At 37.5% G+C, this 24,495-nt stretch overlaps 1 protein-coding gene across 1 annotated transcript in view; it reads right to left on the bottom strand.

Moving 5' to 3' along the window:
* Positions 1-24,495, bottom strand: part of TTC29 (tetratricopeptide repeat domain 29) — a 196,974-nt gene that overhangs the window by 61,934 nt on the left and 110,545 nt on the right. The window contains 2 exon segments of the mRNA XM_030564792.1: positions 18,009-18,240; positions 23,880-24,003. Of these exon segments, the coding sequence (XP_030420652.1) occupies positions 18,009-18,240; positions 23,880-24,003 (356 nt within the window).

The raw sequence follows: 24,495 nt of genomic DNA, 5'->3' as shown, positions 1-24,495 counted from the left end.
GTGTGACCTTTTCTTTCCAATGCAGACCATGCTAACATCATTTTTATTTTTGTCACCTCAAGACTAGACTACAGTAATGTGCTCTTCATGAGGCTGCCTATTCAGACTACCCAATGGCTAAAGCTAGTGAGGGATGAGGCATCCTACTTGCTGAGCAGTGTACAGCATAGACAACATATAATACCAATATTCCAAGAGCTGGACTTGTCTTCCATTGAGCTTTCAGGTGGAGTTCAAAGTGCTGGTTTTAACATAGTAACGACAAGAATGGTTTGGGACCCAGTTACTTGAGAGATCATCTTTCTCTCCACATCATATTGCCACAGCTGGATATCAGTGGAGCGACATGAGCTGGACCTCCTTTAATATAAATGAGAGGGCTGTGGCAGGGTGTTCTCTCTGTGGGGTCTCTCAACTCTAGAATTCGCTTCCCTCCTTCAGTCACCTGTATGTAGAATTGTTAACCTTCTGCCTCACTACAAAACCCATCTGTTCTCACAGACATTTATAGTGATTTGGTGGCTCCATAAGCTAGGGGGCACTAGTGCCTGAAAAATGGCTTAGGAAGAGGAGAAATATATGATTGAGTAAAGTGTCTTTAGTCATTGTGAGAATGCCTATTTATTGATTAAGCAGGTTTCCAATTACAAATTCTTCAAAGTACTGTTGTGAAAAATTTAGATTTTCTAAATATATTTCAAATTTTGGGAGGTGACTTGAGCTCTGGATAAGTGCCAGAGAAATAAAATAAATGTCAGTGACAAATGTTTAGACTTTTTTTTTCTTAGTAAGATCAAATGGTGAATTTAATTTAAATTATCACACACTAATATGTTACTATTTACACAACTTGAAACCTTGAAGACTTAGACATATTTAACCTGACTAATTATAGTGAGCTTGAAAACATGTTGGAAGCAGCATGATTTTTAAAAAACATGGCAACTGCGGTTTGGGAGAAGGAAAAAAATCTAACAACACAATCATACACTGACAGCTGGATCTCACACGATAGTCACTTAATCTTTTTTATCTTAACAGATCCCACATTACTTATCTCCAGGTCTTTATTCAGTTTTTACTCAACAGGAAACAACATGAATTTGACTGAGAAAGAATCTGAGGATTTGGCCTTATATATAATCAAATAATGCAGGTTAACTTAGGGATACAGGACAGCAGCTAAGCAGATAGCATACAGGAAGTTGGACAACACAAGTATCCTGCCATGTACAAAAATCCACAGAGAAGATGGAAACAGTTTGGTCAAGAAAACCAGAAAAAACTCTCCTCTTACAAATGCTATGAGATTATTTGTGTCCAGGAAAAGCAGGCAGGATCATAGTTTCTAAAGTTTCTTTTGGAGAGCCACACATAGTAAATAGCATTGGTCCAGAGAGTACAGACCTCAAAAGGCTGATGGGCAAAGTTAATCCTGCTGTGATTTGAATCTGTGATTCCTAGAAGCCCAGGTATTCCTGAACTGATACTTAGGCCACTATGGAATCAAAGAGTATTTTTAGGGAGTGGAGGAGGATGGAGGGACGGAAAGAGGTATTCTTTCAGGGTCCCTTCTGTGCTGTAGGATTCCCTTCCAGCACTTTCAAAACACATATGCTCTAGCCAAGAAGGGTTATCTACAGAGCTGATGACAAGAGTTGCTTAAGAGTGACATAAGAAGTAAGTGTAGTGTGTGGTATGCACTACTCCACAATGTTCCCAACTTCAGCTGGTTCAGGGTGCAAAGGACTAAGCTTGAAACCTACATGCAGATCCTATGTGTGGCATTCAGCTCAAACTGTAAACTTTAAAGTAAATTTCTGAAAAATAGGAGACGGAAATAATTCTGTTTAAGATGAGAAAACTAATATCCTGATTAAACACTTCCTACAAATAAACTACCATTAATGCTGTTAATGGGTCAAAGTTTTAAAACTGGGGCTCCTTCCAAAAAAAGCACACTCAGATGTATATCACATGTATACAATTAAGTACCGGTATATGTGTGTATATTTTGCAGGTAAAACTTAGGATCAGAGTTCAAAAGACCCAATGTAAGGCTCAACACTTGAGTACAATAAAGTAGGTGTTTTATTAAAGTGGAAAAAAAATAAGACGGAAATAAGACTTGCTTCATTTCTTGATTTAAAGGTTAAAATAGATTAATCACTGACTCTTTTTCCATTTGTCAATTTTTGACAGCTGTCAATATAGGGATTTGATTTATTTATCCGAGCATCACAAATACTACATTAGTATCTTCAGAGAAAGATCTTGACTGTGAAAGCTGCAGTTTCACTGCCCCAGCTCAATTACTGCATTCTTGAACTGCAATGTATTCATTTGTGGGCACTGAGGCAGCCAGTGGGAGGGTATTGATTGGAGTATAATGTCATGTGTAGCAGTCAGAGTAAGATGAAAAGTGTTTTCTGCTTAATGGGTTGGTATTAAGTAGGTGGGAATGGCTTCTAATTAGCCAACAATTGCTGTGTTTCCCAGTTTCCCTCCTCCTGTTGGTCACCAGCTGCCAATCTCTCTCTCTCTCTCTCTCTTTTTGTGTAGAGTTCATTGCTCACTGCAGTGAAAGCCTTTGTCTAAAAAAGAGGGCTCCCAGGGTCTCAGCTGCTGGGGTACAGCTTGATGCCTGCGATGAGTAGCAACTGTCAGTTTATTTTATCTCAACCTTTTCATCATTCTGCTGAAACTGGTCGAGTGAAACCACCTGAGAGACCTGAGGATTCAGTACCTACAAGTCATTAGCCAGGACTGCTCAGTCTCTCCCCACACAGCAAGTCAACTGAATACTGCCTAAAATATAGTCCACTTTAACCCCATGTTTTCCTACAGACATATAAGAACTCTATATGCATCTTTGTGCTTCAGGAGCTTTAGTGACAGAAGATCATTCCTTTAATATAGTAGTAATAAAATTAGTGAGTAATTTATTTTCTAATATTTCTCAATATTAATGCTCAAAGTAAGCTATTCTGAAGTGAAAAATGTAATACAGTAAAAACATATTTATCCAAATCCCTCTAATCTGAAACTCCCTCATATCTGAATCTAGGTTATGTCCCCCAACATGAATCTCATACCCAGTAACTTCTGTATTATTTGAACCCTCTACTTATCTGAGGATAAAATTTTGAGGATAAAAGGGGTTGGACTGTACGTACAATATACACACACTGGGTCAAATTCTGCTCTATTATACCCATACAATCCAACTGAAATCAACTGGATTTTGTACATGTAACTAAGAACAGAATTTCACCCACTATATTGTATATATTTGCATTTTTTCTCTTTTATATAGGTAAGCATATATTTTCAAAGTATAAATATACACACAGTTACAGGTATATATGCATTACATTCCCAGAAACATATCTATAATTATGTTCATGAGGGAGAAAGAAATGCTTTTATGTATTTATTTTATTTTACCACAAAAAAGTGAAACTATAGGAGTCAAACTTCAAAAGTATCAACTTGAAAACTCTTTTTTGGTGATCATAACTGACCTGTTGCAGTCATAACAATTAACAATTTTATTAGTATAGGGAAGTTTCACTTGCTCCCATATAACCACAGTGTTTTCCTGCCACTTCTTCAATGCTTTGGAATGTTAAGAAAACAGTTAAAATAGAATGTTTCAATCTGTTGATTAACCTAGGCTTCAGGAGATGTTTCATATTACTATATTTATTCTGTTATCAATGTAGTATAGAATGTACATCTTTTTACTATTTATTTTACTCTCTATATGAGACTATATTAAATGAACTACCCGGTATATATTATGTTTAAACAAAACAAATGGACAGGATATCCAATATGTGATATCCAACAAAACCTAGTTAAGAAAATAGGCATTTGTTTTGATATTATTAATCTCAAAAGTCAAGCCACAAAAGAACTGCTACAGGGGCTTGTTAGAGATGATCTGCCCCAGGGGAAGAGCACCCTTCAAAATGCTGCTGAGCAGGTTGAATGCAGAGCTGGAGCTCTGGGGTGAAAGCAGTTGATTTTACAACATCTTGAAGTGGTAGTTTCCCAAATGTAGTGGAAGAAAAATGGGTAGTGGTGCGGGAATGAAGCAATCGGGATTGGGTAAGAGTGGGAGAGATCAGAAGTAGCAGTAGAGGGGGCAAAATGGGCAATCATCTCTTCCCCCTACTCCCACTGAGTCCTGATATCTATCAAATTTTGCTAATTGTTTTGATTTCTCTCAAATGTTGGGGGTGTGTGATCTGGCACCTCCATCCTCAAGGCTTTTCAATGAGCTGTATCCCATAAATTGAGAAACAATAATTTATGGGAATATTTTTTAAACTTGTCCTCCGTTGTTCAGGTGGAATTTTATGTCTGCAAATAACTGTGGGCACAAATACTACCATTTAGATGTCTAAAACCCAATTTGTAGGTGTCGATCGTTAGACTTGGTCTATACTAGAAAATTAAGTCTGCTTGACTGAGTTGCCTAGGGATGTGAAAAATTCACACCCCTGAGTGTGGTGTAAGTAAGACAACCTAAGTAGACAGCAGTAGGTTGATGAAAGAATTCTTCTGGTGACCTAGTTACAGCCTCTCGGGGAGGTAGACTACCTATGCCGATGGAAGAACCTCTTCTGTTGGCGTAGGCAGTGTCTACACTGAAGCAATACAGAGGTAGAGTTGTTACGCTGTAGCATTTCAAGTGTAGACAAGTCCTTAGATGTCTAAAGGAAAACACTGGTGCTACATGAATTGTAGGTGAAAAATTGCATATGCAGAATTGCATACTCAGCAATGAAGGTCCAGTCTGAAAATCAACCTGCCTATATACAGTGTTTTGGCCTAATCATGAGTCATACTGAGCCCTTGCATCTCCCACTTACTTCAAGGAGAGTTGCAGCTGCTCAGTACCATTCAAGATTAGGTACTACCTTATCTAGAACCTCTTTGAATAATTTCGGTAATTATTGTATTTTGGGAATTACACAAAATAACAAAATTGATATGAAGATGAATTTCATTAAATATTGTTAAAATTGGGGAAGAATAAATGCATACTGTTCAGCCAATTAAGAACCACCTTTCTAGTTTAAATCATCCCCTTCCCTTCAGTTACTCCACCCTGTGTTTATTTAATAACCTCTGTGTTGTAATTTAAGTGTGCCCAGCAGATTTGACATATTTCCGAATCTTTCCTTGTAAAAAGGTGCAACCATTCATTTTGAATTCTCCCCTTACTTGCAATTTATATCCTTTCTCCTATTTTCTATACGAACACTAAAACGTTACCTAGAGTTCACATTTTCCACATTTAATATTTTATACTTTTCAATTAAATACTTTGCCTTTTTTCACACTAACTTTTATTTTTAGCTTCTTTGTCTTTCTTTTCATGTGCTCGGCCTACAACTTTTTCCTCAGATGGGGACTAGTCTTGCAGCCCTTACTCTGTCCATAGAATACAGTGGGATTTCTCACCGGAGTCAGTGCTGCAGGAGGTGACTAAGAACTCTGTTTTGCAAATTTTGCTACAATGTGAGTAACCTTTACCTACCTGACAAGTTTCTAATTCAGTGGGAGTAAAATTCTGAGGAAATGGGTCCTCTGTAAATAAACTGTACTCAGTAGATTATGTTCTCTGACCTCTCCTTCCATCAATTATACCACCAAAATCACATACTTAGAACAAGAAAATACTCCTTGCTACAGAATAGGGAAGGAAGACAGAAAGCAATGCATTAATTATAATAAAAGATGCCACTAACTGTAGATTAATAGTTTTAGAGCTGTATTCTGCTCTTACTCATACATAGTACACCTTTTATTTTTTGTAGTTTCAGTCAGAGGCCAGAAAACAAAGGCACTGATTCTGTAGTTGATAGCCTGTGGGCAGACCGCTACACCAAAGTGGAGCCCCATTGACTTCCAATAGGGTCCATGCAAACATAATATAGTCTGTCTGCATTCTACTATCTATTGTATGATAGGAACCTAAATATTCAAAAAGATGAACTTCTGTTAAGGAAGAAAAAGAGTTATTTGACTGTGGTTATGCTCACATAAGCTTTAAAATATGTAATGGGAGATGTTTTGTATCAAAGATAATACTACATGCTTAAATAAGTGAATGGGAACAACTAGATGAGCCTGGGGGCACAGACATCTGTTTAAGCATGCACTTGGATTTCCCACATAATTAGTCATCTAATTGCATACCTAAACTTAGTCAATCCATTTGCACAAGTAATTAAGATTTATTTAAATACTACTTTAATGCTGTATATGCAACTTTTATAAAATGAAATTATGGAGAGATTTGATTTTAAAACCAATCTGAATTTTTCTTATGCACTCTATAATTTACATTTTTACAAAAATTTAAAAGATATAGAGAACAGTACCAAAAAAACAAAAACAAAATACATACAGAAAAATGACAGTTTTGCACTCGATTCTACCACCAATTCAGGCACAAATGTATGTGCAATCACATGTATAATTTGGGTATTTAGTCATTTGTGTGTACAATTATTTGATTTAAGTTCACAGCTGCAATAATTGCAAATGTACATTGAGGCCCTGATTCAGCAAGGTACTTAATATATCTAAATAAGCACCTGAATAGTCCTACTGACTTCAGTGGGACTACTTAGGTGCTTGAAGTAAGGGCTTGTCTACATGGGGAATTCATGGGAAAGCTGTTCAAAACAAGGCCCCCTAGTGACAGATTCAGAGAAGCAGCTCCTTCCCTATTTCTACTTTCTCCAGAGTACAGGACCCAGAAGGAGAAGCTCCAAATGGGGGCAAGGGAGTGGAGATGAAGAGAAGTAGGAGAGGGTGAAGAGACTCCTCCAATGGTGGAAAGAGTACAGAAAGAGGGCCAAAAAAGAATCCCTAAAGAGGTGGGTGGGAGAACAGAAAGAGGGAAGAATCTGCAAGGAAGAATGGTAAGGAAAAACAAAGAAAAGGGTGGGGAGGGGAAAAGACAGGGAAGGAGGGGGGAAAAAGGATCCTTAAGAACGAAGATAGACAAAAGGTGGGAGAGGATCCTAAAAGGAGAGGACCATAAAAAGGGAAGGGGACAAGAGAAAGGAGATAAAGGATCGCCAGGTAGGGAGAATGCAAGAGAGCTGGGATAAGGAAAAATCCCCAGCGGTAGAAGAGTGAAACACTAACTGGTATGGTGGGGTTTGAGAAAAATATTCTAAGGGTGGAGGAGTTAGGGAGAAAACAGAGAAAATTCACAACATGCTCCAGAGCAAGGATGCTCTGGGAGGGGAATAAAAAGAAAGGTAAATTAACAGACAGACGGAATGAGGTTTCATAAATACAGTCACCTTTTTAAAGAAGTCTTTAATTGTCTTTAAAAGTGGTACCTGACTTTCTTAAAGAGTAGAGTGACCATACTTCCCATTTTGGCCAGGAGGACAATCCCTTTTTTAACCCCTGTCCCAACTTTTTTGGCAAAAGTGGGCATTTTTTCCATTTGCTCTTGCCAACTTGATCAAAAGCCCCTTTTGTCAAAAAGGTGGGATGTGGTGGGAGGAACGTGTGGGGGAGCAAGTGGCGATACCCACTCTGCACAGGTGGGGAGGCAGCTCTCCAGCAGGGGGGCAGGAATGGTTCCAGAGTGCAGGGGGCAGGCAGGGCCTGTGTGAGCGCCTAGCGTGGGGGACAGGCACGGCTTGAGTGAGTGGCTCAGGCCAGCCCCCATGAGCAGAGGCCTCGGGTCAGCCCCAAGCCATGTCTCATTTTCCCTTTGGGAAATATGTTCACCCTATTAAAGAGATGCACTCTGTAGTTGGACAAAGCATTTGAACTTTTTACTGCCAACCTCTGGACACTTAACAGAAATGGTAATTTGACCCTCAGAACAACTACAAAACCAGAGGTAAACAGGAACATAAATTCCGTATCTAAAGTAGTAATTACACTGTAGAGTAACTTTGGGGAAAACAACAGAGAAAGGCCCACATCCTTTTGATGGAGACATTGGGAGACATCGCTTTGAGGGTGATGGTGTCTGGCACATTGATAAGCCAGACATATAGAAAGGTATAACGAGGCCTGGAAGGAGTCCCTGAAAAACAAGGGACTAGTTTTCGATGAAAGTGCTGACTATATTAAGCTATGAAAAAGGCTCTCATGTACTGTAGTTTGAATACTTCGTCCAACAACTTTGTCACAAGAAAGAACAAATTACTTGTTCAGGAAAGCATTTTCTGCTTGTCCAGAAATCTTGTCTGAGGACACATGGTTGGAGATCACTGATATTAAACATACTGCCTCTCTAAAGTAAATTTATTGTGAGATCTAAGAGAGAAGCCCCTCTAAAGTATGCAGGAAAACATGTATACCTGCTCCTTGGACAGGAAGGGTTTCATATGGATAAGAACATCCACAGTTACATTAAATCAGATAAAAATAATGTTCTATAAATGTATATAAAACTGTCATGCTTCAGTGCATGTACCAACACTAACTGACAAGGTTTAGGAGGAAACTTACTCAGTGGATAGGTTATCCCATTATTGCACATTATAAGGTTCCTTGTATCTTCCTCTGAGTATCTGGTAGTTGCCATGGTCAGATATATGGAACTAAACTAGACGAACCACTGCTCTGATCCAGTGTGGTGATTCCTATGTTTATTAAATCTAAACATATCAGGAATCACTGAGAGTCCCACAATGGTCCCAACATACAGGTGTAGGAATTTCTTAAAAGTCTAAATAATTTAAAAGGTCTAAAAAATTTGGCAGCAATGGTTGCAATAAATCTTCACACTCATTGTAACCATGACTCCAACTGGTACACCTTTTGCAGTGGTTTTCTGGAGCCTGGGGTTCATGCTACAGCAATATTTCTTGAGATGAAAGGAAGGAGGAAAGCAGCTGCCTTCCTACCAGAGACATGCAGTTCGAAGCTGATGAATTGAAACCAGTCCACCTCCAAATCTTTTAATTCTTCCTATGGATTTTCCTGAACTGATATATTTTGACATTCTTAACTATACTATTTTTGTCCAGAAGTAAGCAACCTACTGGACTTTTCAAATCAGCAAATCCCTTAGAAATGTGTAGAAGCTTTCCTTTGAATTCCAATGGAGAAACTGAAGTATTTGATTTACTTTCATAGGGACAGTGTTAGAGTTCAGTATTTGGTCAGGCACTACCTTGTAACCCAACAGTGCAAGTCACTGTATGAATGCATCATTTCACTGTCCATGCGATTTTCTCAGAAAGCTGAACACAAAATTGTACCCATCTCTAACATCCTTTCTAATTCTCTTTATTTCAGACCATAGTTGAGATACATTAAGAAAAATTCTGTACTTTCTCAATTTCTGTAATACCCTCTTCTAATATAAAATCATAATTAATAATTTATAGCTTGATCTAGCATCCACTTAAGTCAATGGAACCACTTCTATAAACATCGCATCAGACCCTTATATTGCATTATAAACATATACTATACAAAATACACTTCACAGTAAAAAGACAAGGCCCTGAAGATCTCTCTCTCTCTCACACACACACACAGAGTTCAGAATTGTCCATAGTATTCAAAAAATCCATATTGTTTTGTATCTTATGATTACTATGCACTTTTCTTAGTTTTGAATCTAGCTTTATCATTGTATCTTTCTTAATAGTGAGTAGAAAAGGAACCATTTAATACCCAGTTTTTTGTCTGTTCAAGTCAACCAGTAGTACTGCCATCCATTTTTCTACTGCCAATTCATCCATTTATATATCTTTAATGACATTCATGCCACTGCATGTTACTTCATGCAGTTCAGTAATATATACACTATCAAAAGGTCTGTGTTAAAATAATATATTAAGGTTGCAAGGTTAAGCATTCAAGTCAGACAACGCCAAGTTAAGTCTGCATGTGCAACCTTAAATATGCCTCCTGTGCATATTAATTACAATGTAGTATTGAAATAAGAAACTAATTATCAAATAATGCAATATATAAATACAATTCTTTTCTGAAACTTTACATACATGTATAACATCTTGTAGTATTACTTCCAGTACACAGAGTCCATGAAAATAACGTATATACAAGACATTCAGTGAATGAGGCAAACACTCGAACCTCTGCGAAGGGATGCAATATCTGCTCTCTACCCTTTTTGTAGTGGGAGACAGGAAAAACAGGGTCTGCGATAGCACCCTGACAGTCTGGATAGCCGAGGCCAAAATGTCCACCAGCCTAGTTACTTTTCCTGCCCCTCTTCTGGATGGATATCCAGAGCTACAGCCACCCTCTAACACCTCTTTGATGGTGGGTGAAGTGCAGATTCCATCAGCAGACACTTAAGTCTGGATGCCCTGCCTTTCTTTGAGTGGAGTTTGAACCCCCTATGAATGTGATATTTGTCACTCACATGCTCCTTCCCCTGATACTTCAGGCAGCTGGGGTGCAGATCACTCATTGGGATAGACTTGCTACAAGCGTGAAGGACCTGAAGCTGGGAGAACGAGGCCTGAGTTTGGTATCAGTATCCAAATGGGAACCAATAGATCCAAGCTACTAACTACTAATCTAAACTTAATCTTATATCCAAAACTATATACAAAAACTCTAAACTAGCCTAAAACTAATATCATCTCCAATAACCATCACAGATGGTAGGAAGGAACTGGGGTATGTGTTAAGGGTGGCTCCACCCTTTATAACTGTGCACAGTGGCACAAGGCAGCAGAGAGCACTCGTGCCGCCCTCATGGGTACTGTTGAGGGAAAAGCATCAACTGTGCATGAATTGTGTGCATACCTATGGTGGAATTGGATGTGTGCAATCACTTGAAGAAGAGCAGAGTCTTATAAGGGAAAGGGTTAGGGAACTTTACCTGCAGCATAGTTACCAGCTCTGCCTATAATTTAATCTGTTCAAATTTACTGAAATTATGACTTTCAAAACATTCTAAAAAGTAATCTTAAATTGAGTTATACATTGTTAATTTGTAAAAAGATACAGTAAAAAGAGACAGTAACTACATAAAATGCCGTTTTGCTTCTTGATATTAACAACACCAACAACCATAATTAGGTTAAAGGATTAAACGAATGTTTTCTTTACACAGAAAAAAGGAAAGACTTTATTGTTGGAGTATGAACCACTTGGAAATTTTGTGTAAAACTTTTATATCCATACATTTTTTGTTTTAGTTTCTTTTGCATGCTGCACTTACCATATGGACTTTACCCTATCTACAGGGTCCAAGAGGAATTTTCAGCAGTCTTGCCCAGTCACTATGATCCAAACACTGCATTCCTTTGTCAAGCAAAACTTCTACTGACTTCAGTAGGAAGTTTCCTCAAGTAGGGAATGCAGAATTTGGTCCAAAAAGCATTTCTCCAGAGAAAAGTGTGTTGCAATATCTGACTTCTTTACTTGAGTGTGCCAACAAAATCAACAAAAGAAAGAAAATGATACATGTACATGTAATTCAGCAAAAAGAGGAAGGAGCAACTCTTATGGAACAAGGTCTACTTTAGAGTAAATAACCCAACTAGTCCATTTTCTACTTGCTTCTTTAGCTCAGATAGGTATGCCTATCAAATAGGCAAAAATAAGGGAAATGGTTGGACTAAGAAGTCATAATAATGGAATAAGAAAGGTAGGTCTGCTAATAAGATGCAGTACTTGTATATAAACACCATAAGTAAACTTTATTTTTATCAGTTAATGTCGGTATATATCAACTCACTGTACACACACAGAAACCAATGGAAAAATATTACTATCTGTAACAGAAATTTACAAATAAGCAAGGGAAGAAAAATGCTGCTTTTATTTAATGATATTTACTTTGTATATTTTGAGATGTGATGTGGATAATTTGTGTTTTAATGAGTATAAAGTTTACTTTTTGAATTTCAACCTCTATGGTCATTCAATAATTATTGTCTGACACCCCTGCTGTCGACCCCCCTAATTTTTAGCAACTGAAAATTTACAATTGATAAAATATAAATGCTTACGATCCATAGTTTTGCACAATTGTGAAAATTAAACTCAGTAAAATATTAAAAATGCTTAAATATCAACATTGATAAGTGTCAAAATTATAAAAAAAAAAAATCAATTTCTGCCAAGTTTAACCATAGGGTACATTTTATAATTACACTTGTCAGAGTTGCTGAGGTCAAAAACTAAATGTATCAAAAATTTGAAATTAATCTCTTGACTTAGCCTGCCCAGGAAGCAAAACCTTCACGAGACTGGCAGGAGGAAAGAATGAAAATTTCTTATTTATCTAGGAGTTAGGCCTTCTCAATACAGTCATTGCCCATTTGGAAGTGTACTTGGCAGCAGGCAGACTTAGTTCTTGTATAAATAGGATGGATAAAGATAAAGATATGACTGATGCCTTGAACTTCAGAGCTATTACTGTATGCTGTAACATAACACACTATTGAAAATCTGTTTTTGGCCAAACCATTTAAAAAAATGGTTTACATATTTGCTTCCAATGTCATAAATCAGAGGTGAGTAGGTGCCATTAATATAAATTGTTTGTTACAATGGATTAATATTCCTTTTTGATACTTTTTTGCTTATATTAGTTTTTGCTCCTGCAGATATAACTTTTTGTTTTAAATTGGTGATTCACTTTACAGTTTCAGTGTTATCGTTACAATTTGAGGAGGACCCATCTCATTTACATTATCATGTAAAAATGCATGAGAAGACCCTAAGTTCTCAGAATCTACTTATTGTCCATGACCAAATGTTAAATGTTTAGAATTTGTAGAAGCTGATGACTGTAATTTACTATGAAGTCTATGGGCCAGATCTCCAGTAGGTGTAAATCAGTATAGCTTTACAGATTATTCATAAACAATAGCGTTAGAAATCTATTCATTTCCCATACGTTAGCAAGGATCAGAAATGTTCAAATTCAGACCTTAATCTCACATGTCCAAAGGGGTAAGAAATAGATAAGAACACAGAGAGTTATGACCATTTAATGACCTCAGTGAAACTATGCTGACTTACTCCAACAGAGGGTCTGGCCTATATGCTTCATAGTAAATTGCATCTTTCAACTTCTAAAAATTCTAAAAAGTTCAAATCTGACTATTAAAACTAAGCAGAGTCTAATGATTACAAATCTCCTCAGAAGTTGCTACAGCTTTTTTTTCAGAATGGTAATATAAATGAAGTTATTTCTGTAAAGCAGGAAATGAAAAATAGCACATTGAAACAGATTAGTAGAATGGGGAGAGCTCTTATCATTTGCTTAGTTCACTGTAAAAGATATAAAAATGAGTGAAGATAGTTGGAGAGTCAATGGTTCATGTTACCTAGAGACTAACATGATCTATGTGACATCTACTTAGAAGACCACTGCTGCTTTGCGAGCTAATGGTATGCTTAGAGGTCTCCGAAGTGAGCATAACTGCATAGCTTTTACAGCTTGTCTATTTCATTTATTTGATCAGTCTGTTTCAAACTCACATTTATCCCTTCAACAAGACATAAGATGGAAAAGGCAAATCTGGAAATTCCACACTAGTCAAATCTTCACAGGGTTGCAGCATAACGATTTTATTTGAAAGGCTACATTGCTATCTGTAGATATCTTTGGTTAGTATTCTACCAGCGGCTTTCCTTTTTCATAAACACAAAAGGGCAAATGGCTATGGGTTCAATCAGTGATTGTCCCAGTTCTCTAACTCTGTCCCAGAGAGAACTGTGATATTGAAATATGAATACGAAAATGTAGCCATATATTATTTATTAATTTTCTGCTAAGAATTCAGTAGGATACAGTCAAGTTTGCTGAGGCACCTTTTTTGTGCAAATCCATAGGGTTGCATACAAAGTTTTCATTATTTCAGAGTACAGCATTTAATTGTAATTACTGTTGTTTCAGGAAGGAAACAGGTCTGGAGATTACTTTTTAGAAGATCTAAGAAATATTTTATCATCAGCCATGGCTAGTTCTGCCATGTAGTTGTAGCACCCTGGTCACTGAAGTTGCTGCAGTAAAGAGAAGACTGTAGGCTTAATTGGAATCAATCAGCTGTTACTGGTGGGGATTACTGACACTTGGTGGCAACTGTAGGGCTAATAAATTGATTGGCTGAACAATGGGAAAATATTGGATTGAGAGGAACTCAGAGGGTGAGCTGGATGGAGGAAAGGAGAGCAAGCTGTGTGAAAGCTCCTCCTGCTGCTGCTGTATACCTGTGCTATGTCCTGCCATGTTTGGAAACTGAGGATTAAAGACACAAATGATGGAAAAGAAATTCTGTATGTTTGTGAACAGACCACAAAATCCAATAGGCAGTGCTGCTCACAGGGTAGCATGAGAAGGACTCTGTGACATGTGGGGACTTGTCTACGATCTTAACCCTCTTGGTGAAGAGAAGGAGGCTTGAGAGGTCATCCCTGTGAGGGCAGGGGAGCAATGGATTAGATGCTGCATTGGTTAACTGAACAACAAATTCATGTGCACAAATGACTTGATACAACACACCTTCATGTGCACAACTTCATGTGCACAAATTCATGTGCTCCGGGGGGGTGGGGCTGTGCGCTCCAGCGGATCAAAGCACGTTTGATATAACGTGGTTTCACCTATAATGCAGTAAGATTTTTTAGCTCCCGAGGACAGCATTATATTGGGGTAGAGGTGTATTTCCACAGTCAAGAGAAAGGTATTTGTTTAGCATCAGTGAAAGTTTGCTCAATTCTGATCTTCCAATTTCCTGACCATGCCATTAGAACCAGCTTTCTTCCTCTGTCACCAGGCCTTCCACCTGACAGGTAAAGTCAGATTCCCCAGGGAGATCCAGACTTATTCCATCTGAGAGTATGCTTCTTGGTACCTCTTAATGTAGCTCTTGAATGCTATGACAATGTGGGACAGTTTCCAGTGGATGCAGGAAGTCAGCTACAAAAAAGGTAATTTCATGGAAGAGGAAGAACACTATAACGAGAGTTCACAACAGCAACATAGGTATCTTGTCTTCCCCAACTCCTCAGATTGAGACTATTTACCTAAAAATTGTCGGTTCTTTTTTTGGCTGCTTTTAAGTCAACTAAAAGTGATCGTAACCAATCATTTTATAGTATAGAAACCAGTAATTTGGATTTATTCAACTTGTTTTTGGAAGTCTCTGAACTTCTGACTGTGGAAATACACCTCTACCCCAATATAATGCTGTCCTCAGGAGCCAAAAAATCTTACCACGTTATAAGTGAAACCACGTTATATCAAATGTGCTTTGATCCGCTGGAGCGCACAGTCCCACCCCCCGGGAGCACTGCTTTACCGTGTTATATCCAAATTTGTGTTGTATCGAGTCATGTTATATTGGGACAGAGGTGTATGTGTGGAATAGAAGGAAGGAAAATAACTGGTTGTTACTTAAGTCTAGAGGGAAGGTAAAATCACGGAACCTGGATGCCTACCAGCTCCCACTAATCCCAAGGACACTTGATGTTATAGAATGTGGCAAAGATCTATTAGATCATTCAGTCCATCATTATGAAGATGCAGAATTGTTTCCTACAGTGCATTTTCTTGTGCTTGACCATGTAGCTAAGCAGATCTACACTGGAGTGCTACCTGACTGCTGTCTTCAAAGAGCACTTGAGCTGATTGCAAAGTTTTTAGATGGTCTGCAGGAGACTAGCTTCCCCCTATCAGATGAACAGCTGTAAGAAAGTTATGAAGGATGCACCAATCCCACAGGGCTCTGTCTTCATAATACAATTTAAGTGAGAGTCCTATCCCAAATGGTTGAGATAATACACTGCTCTTGAGCTGTACATCTAAGTTTATACTACTGTATCTGAGTATACTGAGTTGTGAATCAACGGCATGAACATAGCTCTTAATACCTGGCACACTAAGTTACAATACACTTAAGCAAACTCTGGGTTTCTCTGGCTTTACACAAAATATTAAGATATTCTAGAGAACTCTCCAGTACAGCCTAAGTGCCTATCACCACTTCTGGAGAGGTTTAGGGGAAAAAAATCCTAAAGAATGTTTGAAGACACTATCCATCAGATGACGGAATCTTGCATTCGATGATGATGAACTGCTAACTTCTGGTTTGCCATTTGCACTCAACCAAGACTGTAGGTTTCTCACTATCAGCATGTGTAACGGATTCGCATGAATGCAAGAAGCCATGAGACCTCAAAAAAATTACCCTCTTCCCCTCGCACATAACTGCACATTTATAGAAGCAATATTTCTTTGAATGTTTAATATTTCTTGTGGAGCCAAAAGGCAGCAACCACTGAAGCATCTAGACCGGTCCCTATGAGTGTTAATTTCTATGTCTGGGTAAAGATGGACTTTATTCATTCCTGAGCAGGAAGCAAACTGTGTGTAGAGAACAAAATGTGAAAGAATGCCTCTCAGGCTGAGAGCACTAAACCAGTCCTGTGAACTGATAAAAGGCATGGTGGCTACCACTGTCATCATACAAAAACTGAATCTTGAAACAAACCTGTTTAGTACAGAACAAAGACCCTTTCCCTTAGGAGTCAGAAATGTTCTAATGTAATCAGTGCCTTGAGCAATCTGCAATTCCATTGAGTTTGCAGTAGAATCTCCTGTTTGCTCACTCATTGCCAAACAATTGTGCTAAAGAATCTAAGCTTTCACTCTAAAATCCCCCTGCATCTAGCCCACATAGTTACATATATAACTTTGAATATGTGACCCAAGTGCAAACAGATATGCTGTTGCCTTCTTGGATCTGCAGACATCCTTAACATAGCTCAGAAGTGTGAACTGCCGTAATCATCTCAGTGAGATGTGGAACTCAAACCTAATGATAATTTAATTGTTAACTCTTTCACTGCTGGTCATTTGAGCAGAAATAGCCAATTATATCATAGCATCCCACAATTCTCAGTTACCTCCCATGCTGGCCCAGGTATCAACACACAACTGTCTCCAATTCAGCTGCCAAAATCTTCAGCTAGAAACCTCCTAACCAATTGTTTTTACATATTACAATTACACTTAACTGTACTAATTCTATTAAAGGGAAAAAGGACAAATAAGAAAACAGACAGAATGACCCTTTGCCTATGAGAGTAAAAAAGAAATGGAGGCACCATCCTTTATAAATGGCATTTTTGCAGAACCAAACATTTACTGCAAGGGAGTATTATGTAGTATGCCACAAATGTCATTCCTTCCTAGATCATTCTAGGTGCATATTCTCCCAAGCATAGGAATCTGCAGAGGAAATTATTTCCTGAGAATACACAGTAGGCTTAGCCTCAGTAAAATAGCATCAACTCTTTAATGCCTAAATGTGATTACTAGAGATAACAAGGAACTAGACAGCTGTATGATCATTCTTCTTTTCATTAAAGAAGACAGATGGAAATAAAAAAAAAACTAAAGAAAATTTAAACAGTGAAAGAAAGATCCATTCCACTTCACCCACATTTACCCCATTTGATCCAAGAAATTACACTAGGGAAATGGGGAAAAGCTCTTTTTTTAAATTCCTTTGGTAAAGTGATATCAGTGCTGTGGGCAAAGATGCCAAAAATGTGCTTGAGTGCTCAGGGTTATAGGAAGTCTACCATGCTAGGGAGAACTGAGAAAGTATTTCTTATTCATAATAAGAGAGTTTATATTAACCCTTTTCTTGTAAAAACAGAGTACAGGAGAAGATTTTTTACATTTCAGATCATCATTTGATTAAACTGACATCTCTCATTTGCCTGTAATTGTGATGATTTGAAAAACAGCATTGTGAATGTTAGAGTTAGTATTTGAAATAGATTACCACTATCTGTTTCTTTTCTATGTATTGTTTAAACCTCTTTTAATTAATTTTTTAAAATAAGTGCACAACGAAGTGCACATCCAACCTCCATACAGTACAAAGGTAATCCAATAGGATTAAGCTCAGCAAATAATTTAATAAAACTCTACAAGAAAAATTACTTAACCATTAAGGACAATGCAGCACTAATGCGTTTCATAACCAATGTCTTACCAACTGTAAAAGGGTCAGTGCACATGTCACTTCTATTCTCCTTCCATGCCAGCAGGTACTCAATGCTGACGTGATCTGCAGCGTCTGTATGACTGTTAACTGCCACCATCATGTTATGAGCTTTTGCGATGCCGTAATAAACCTTCGTTTCATCCACCAGGGGCAAGTCAGTTAGAGTGTTTGCTGCCTCAAAAGCCTGATTGAAATATTCACAGGCTTTGTAATAGTTCCCCTAATAAGGAAGAGAAAAGTGAAGAAGAGGTGTTTACATTTTTTAACTAGCACATCTTTACCCTAGTGCTTTGTACTTCCTCTTTCGCAACCTTAAAGAAGCCACAGCTGTTATTCCAGAAGAATGATTCACTGTGTAATCTTGGAAAACTCACACCTCTCTGCCTCAGTTTTTTAATCTGTAAAATGCAGATAATATGACTTACTTACCTGTTTCTTTGAGGAATTGTATTTATTAGTCCTATTTGTATAGCATTTTGAACATGTAAACTTCTATATAAATGGTAAATACTATTTCTGATTATAGCTGAGCCACTCAGTCACAATAACCAGAAATTCAATACGTTCAACATCCTTGGGAGAGGAAAAGGATAAAAACTAGCATGGTGACATTAACATTTAGAAACAGGGATTTTTTTTTTTAAGAAACAAGGAAGTTAGTCAAAACCCCTAGTGTCAAAAGTATAGAAATTAAAATGTTTAGAAATAAGGAAATAATAACAGTGTATCTGAACGCATGCATTCCTCTATACAAAAAAAAAAAAAAGGAAACAGGAGGGCAAGATGTAACTCCTATGGGTAAATGGCAAGGTTAAAGAGGTTATTCAAGTCACAGATTTCCTTCAGAAAATGGAAATCCAACACTAGTGGAGCCAAAATAAAGGAGCACAAATACAGCAGGCAATATGTAAGAAGGCATTAGAAGGGCTGAAGTGGAATTTGAAGAGCAAATAGCTAAAAGAAATAAAAACAAATAAGAAGTAATTCTTTAACTACATCAGAAGCAGAAAGACTGTGAGACAATCCATGGGTCTGCATCACAGGGGAGTAAAGGGAACAATTAAATAAAATAAGGACTTGCTGAGAGGTAAATGATTTCTCTGCATCTATCTTCACCACAAAGCATGTTGGGGAGATGCCTACACTGGACCTATTTCTTTCTTTTAATAAAGATGAACTACAAACTGAGATGGAGGTGTCTAAGGAAGGAATGCTGGAACAAGCTGACAATTTAAAAGGCAATATATCACCAGGCCCAGATGGTATACAGCATAGAGTTTCTGAAGGAACCTGAAACTGAAGTGCTGAGTTTCCAGCAAATATATGGAATCTCTCATAAAAATCAGATACTATAATAGAGGGTAGCAAGTGGCATGCCTATAGTTTTAAAAAATAGAGTGCCACAAGATTCTGTACTTGCATCAATGTTGTTTAATTTGTTTGTTTAATTCTCTGGAAAAGGGGGTGAGTAGTAAAGTGGCAAACTTGCAAAGGACACAAAATTATTTCAGTTAGTCAAGACCACGGAAGAATGGGAGGAACTTCAGAAGGATCTACCCAAAGTTGGTGAATGGGCAACATAATGGTAAATGCAATTCAATGTTGAAAAATGCCAAATGCACATTGGAGGGTATAATCTGAATTACTTATAACACTTATTGGGTTATAAATTAACTGTATCAGCTCAGGAAAAAGAGCCAGGCATCCATATGAACATCTCAGTGAAGACATCTGCTCAATGTGCAGCAGCCTTAAAAATAAAATATAATATATTAATAAAACCAAACAAAATGTTAGGATGTATAAGGAATGAGATGGAAAAGGATACTGAAAATATTATAATGTGAGATTATATAAATAAATGGTATGCCCTTGCTTGGAATACTGTGCTCAGTTCTATTTACTCCACCTCAAAAAAGATAAAGCAGCAATAAATGAGGTTCAGAGATATAGCATGAGAATGACTAGGGCCATGAAAAAACTACCCTATGAAAAGAGAGTGAAAAAAAACTGAGCTACATACACTGGACAGGAGATAAGACACTACATGATTAAAGCACACCAAACAACAAATAGTACAGAAAGGATAGAATCTTCCCAATCTTTCTCATAAACAAAAACAAACAACAAAAAACAAGAGGGCATTTGATATAACTGAAAGGCATCAAATTCAAAACTAATTTAAGGAAATATTTTTTTCACTCAGTGCAGAGTTAGCCTGTGAAACTCATTGCCAGAAGATATCATGGAGGCCAAGAGTTTTAGATTTAAAAAAGAGATTGGACATTGATATGAGTAACAAGAATATCCAAATTGTAATTGTAAATATTTTAAAAATAGATACATGTTTTGGAAGGGATATAAAGGATCAAGTGTTAGGGCATAAGCCAATCTTTCACTAGTGGGGTTAGACTGAAACCTTCCCTGGGGACAAATTATCATATAACTGCCTCTTACAGGCATTTTGTGTCTTTGTTTGAAGCAGCTGAAACTGGCTACTGACTGAAAACACATATTAGATGGACAACTGGTCTGACCCAGTATGGCAATTCCTATGTTCCTATTATTAGCAGCCATAGTGGATCAGTTTCCATTCCTCAAAGCCCTGTGGATTAAGCTACATCCCTTGTTGGGTACATCCTTCCTGGCACACGAGTCTTTTTCAGAGATGTCAGCTGCTTGACCCCTTTACTTTTAACTTGACTAAGTCTCTCCCGGAAGATTTCAACTCCCCTGTGCAACTGTGGTGTCTGATTAGACTGTGGAGGTTTAGAGGGCTTCCTGGTGGGAAGGAGCTATGGGTAGATGTGATTTTTTTGTTATGCATACAAAAACTCACGAGCATGGTCAGCATTGTAAAAAGGAAAAGTGTATTTCAGATGTTAAATATGCAGCTTAATGGGATATGATTTAAAACCCATCAATCACTAGAAAAAATACTTCAGTGATAGAAGTAGCAACCTGGCTTGCATATTGGAGCAGAGAGTTCTTTTCATTCACATAATCCAGCACTATTTTCCTGTGGACAGTCCCTTCCTCAATTTTTGTTGAGACTAACTATGATTTAGAATCCTCAGAACTTGTTTAGTCTTGCAAAATCTCTCCTATGTTTATGCTAAGAGCTAATACTAAACTAAGGCTAGTTAAACTACATGTTATTTGATATATACCATTAAAATAAAACCCTATTTCCTATCAAGGAGAAATATAATTTGCTATTGATGTTTCAAGTAGTATGATTTCTAAAACTAAATAGTAACAACAATAACGGTAACAAGAAAAGTAACATATCCCTTAAAAATAAACCAAATGAAGGAAAGAACTCTGGAGAGCAGATACATGCTTTTGCTTTAGTATTTTTAATTTTAGGAGACTTGTACATTGTTTCAGAATGACAGTTTGAAAAGAGATGTCATTTAACATAATGCAGTGAGCTCTCACCATATGTTTTTAGTTTTAAAGAAATATTGCCATATTTTTAAAGTGACATATTTTACAAAAATCCCCAAGAATATTTAAAAGTCATATTCTTTCTCTGTATTTCTTTATTTTTGTGATATCATGATTCAGTACTGAGACACCAATCAATTTTGAATTCTGATATCACAAACAGAACTTAAAGAGAACATGTAGGAGAAGGCTAGTTGTTACAGACGATCATTTTGAATGCAGTTGGTAATCAGCCATGATGGTAGAAGAATGTAAATGGCAATTAACCAGAGTTTGAGTTAAATATTTTGCAACACTTGCCTGAACTGTGGAGGGGAAATATTTAACTCTACAGTTGATCTAAACCTATTTTATTCAGACTTCCAAATCCACTAAACTACAATAAAGGTACATTTTAAAATATATTTCTTATGTACCTTGAAAATTCTTTCGCTTTCAAGATTATTTTTTATAAAAGCAGAGTCTTTTGCATTTGCATTAAGGAGAAAATCTTTAAATGAGAATATCGTAATATTGAAGTCCCAGGTTAATTCAAAGATTACAGCATAGACTTTGTTTCATTGCTTAAGCAACACCACAGGACAGTAACCCTTGTATAGAGAATTCTGTATAAGATAAAACATAAAAGTCACTTGGGGGTTGCAATTTCTAAGGTGGACATGTAGCCTGTAGAATAAATTAAAAGAATGTTATTTAGGTCACCAAATCAAGCATTTGAAAAAGTTAGGAAATGCCAGATTTATGGTTGCTGCATACCCACAGAGCTCCCTCGCTTTTTCAGCAATATGGTAGCCTCAGCTCAGAAATGCTCTTAGTAATTTAAAACTTCATCTTCAATCTTTATATAGAATTTATTCATGGTGCAAGTGTCTTCCCACTTTCTGGAACTAGCAGGGCTGAGCAAGATGGGTACAATTTTCTTTTATTACTTATTATTTCAACATGATTCCATGTATCATTTCAGCTTCAAAAATGTTTTTAAAACACTTGGCATCAAATACTTTTTTTCTGAATACTCTTTTGAGTTTTATTTGTCCCTGCACGGGCAGCTGCACTGGCAGAGGCTTTTATTACATGGAAAGAAAGGCAGCTAGTGCCTTCATTTGAGGTTTCACCAGAGGAAAGTTTTGAATATCAGGTCTAGTTCAAAAGGAAGCTGTCTGGGAGATATGTTAAATAAGCATATTTCATGGGTATCCCAACCTTGTCTTGTCCAGCTCTATTTCCTCTATTGGTTGCACAGACCAAATCAAGGCCATTAAGTAGAATGTGTGTGCATGCACGCAAGCACATGTGTATGGAAGATGATTTTGCACTACTGATACACTCCCCTGGAGGACTTTCTTCTACTGGAAGTTACTTCCCGAATTATGCTGGCAGAGCACACATAGCAAATTAGGCTAAAAGATTTAAATCTTCACCAGTGTAGTAGGTTAGAATTTTTATTTGTCCATTTGTTAAGCTTCAAAGAGCAGTAGTTATACTGTACAGTAGTATGCTATCAGATATTTATTTGTGATTTAGTTGTTAATTTGTATAGATGTGCCCAAGCTGCATATCTGGACCCAGACTGTTGACAGAGTTGAAATACAGGGGTTGTTTGGATTTGGTGTTTTTGACTCATTACAGAATTACATCCTTATTGTGAAATTTGGATTTGGTTTAGGAACACATTTAATGTTATCCAAAAAAGTGTTCAGATTTGGCGTTCCAGTTCACATCCATACCTAGTGTTGCAAATTGCCGGCACTATTTGATGGGTCTCACGCCTTCTCTTCTTTGGGGAGGGTTCAGGGCACCATTTCTTGCCCCTGCAGTGGAATGTTAACTGCCCCACTTCCTAGAGGAGGGGATTGGAGAGGGAGGAATCTAGGCCCGCCCTCTATTCCAGGTCCCAGCCCACTTCCTTCCCCTGGGCTACTTCCCTTTCCTGCCCTTCAGCTTGTGGGGGGCTTCCTGCCCTCCTTCTATACAAGCCAGGTGCCCCTTTACCTAGGGTCTTGGACTTAGCTCACCGCAGCACTTCTTCAAACTGTTCTCTGCTCCAGCACCAATTCCTCTCTGCTCCAACTCCTTCAAACTGTTCTCTGCTCCAACTCCCACACTGTCTGATTGAAGCAGGGGTTTTTATCATGTGACTGGCTTCAGGTGCTCTAATTGGCTTCAGGTGCTCTAATTAATCTATAGCAAACTTTCTTCCCCTTACAGGGAATAAGGCTCCCTTCTAACCCTCTCCTGCTGCCCTCTGGCCATGCTGTATCACACTAGTCATTTGGCAATATAGGAGAAATTCCTATATGAATCAATACATTCATCAGATTCTGATGGGACAGTCTCTCATACAATAACACAGATTTTGACCCTAAATTACAATCAACGTAGGGCATCATCATTATAATTAATACTTACTCTTTCATTGTAAATATCTCCAAGGGATATGCATGCATCCACTAGACTTCGGCTTAGCTGAGCACTCTTGGCAACTGTCACAAACTTTTCCAAGTACTCAATAGCCTCAGTCACATTTACTTGACTAAAACAAATGACAAAGGTTGCAATTAAATTTTTATTGAGGTTGTTTCTTCATACACTGCAATAGACTATAGCTGATAATCTGTCATTGCCTCCCTTAGCAGACTTATTTTGAAGTATAGAAGTCTAGAAACTGTATTTACTAACTTGCGTTGGGGTGAAATTTGGAATCCAATTCTGTCCTCATTTGCCTATCTGCTGCCTCCATGGAAGCATCTAGGACAGTGATACCCAGACTGAGACTTGTGAGCTGCAAGTTGCTCTTTACTGTGTCTCTGGCAGCTCTCTGCAGCACATGATATTAAAACACTGTGTGATTTAATTATTAACCAATATAAGTTATTAATCAATCAGGATGTTTTTACTATGTTATTAACCAATTGTAGTGGACAAGGGGCAGAATTAGGTCCTCTGTACACCGTAAGAAAAAAATACATTTCCTAAATTTCCAGTATATTATTGTGTTATTTTTAATACCAAGAATGAACAAAAT

The sequence above is a fragment of the Gopherus evgoodei genome, chromosome 5 (genome assembly GCF_007399415.2).
Source record: "Gopherus evgoodei ecotype Sinaloan lineage chromosome 5, rGopEvg1_v1.p, whole genome shotgun sequence".
In the NCBI taxonomy this organism is placed as follows: domain Eukaryota; kingdom Metazoa; phylum Chordata; order Testudines; family Testudinidae; genus Gopherus; species Gopherus evgoodei.
This window is presented reverse-complemented; position numbering and strand designations above follow the sequence as displayed.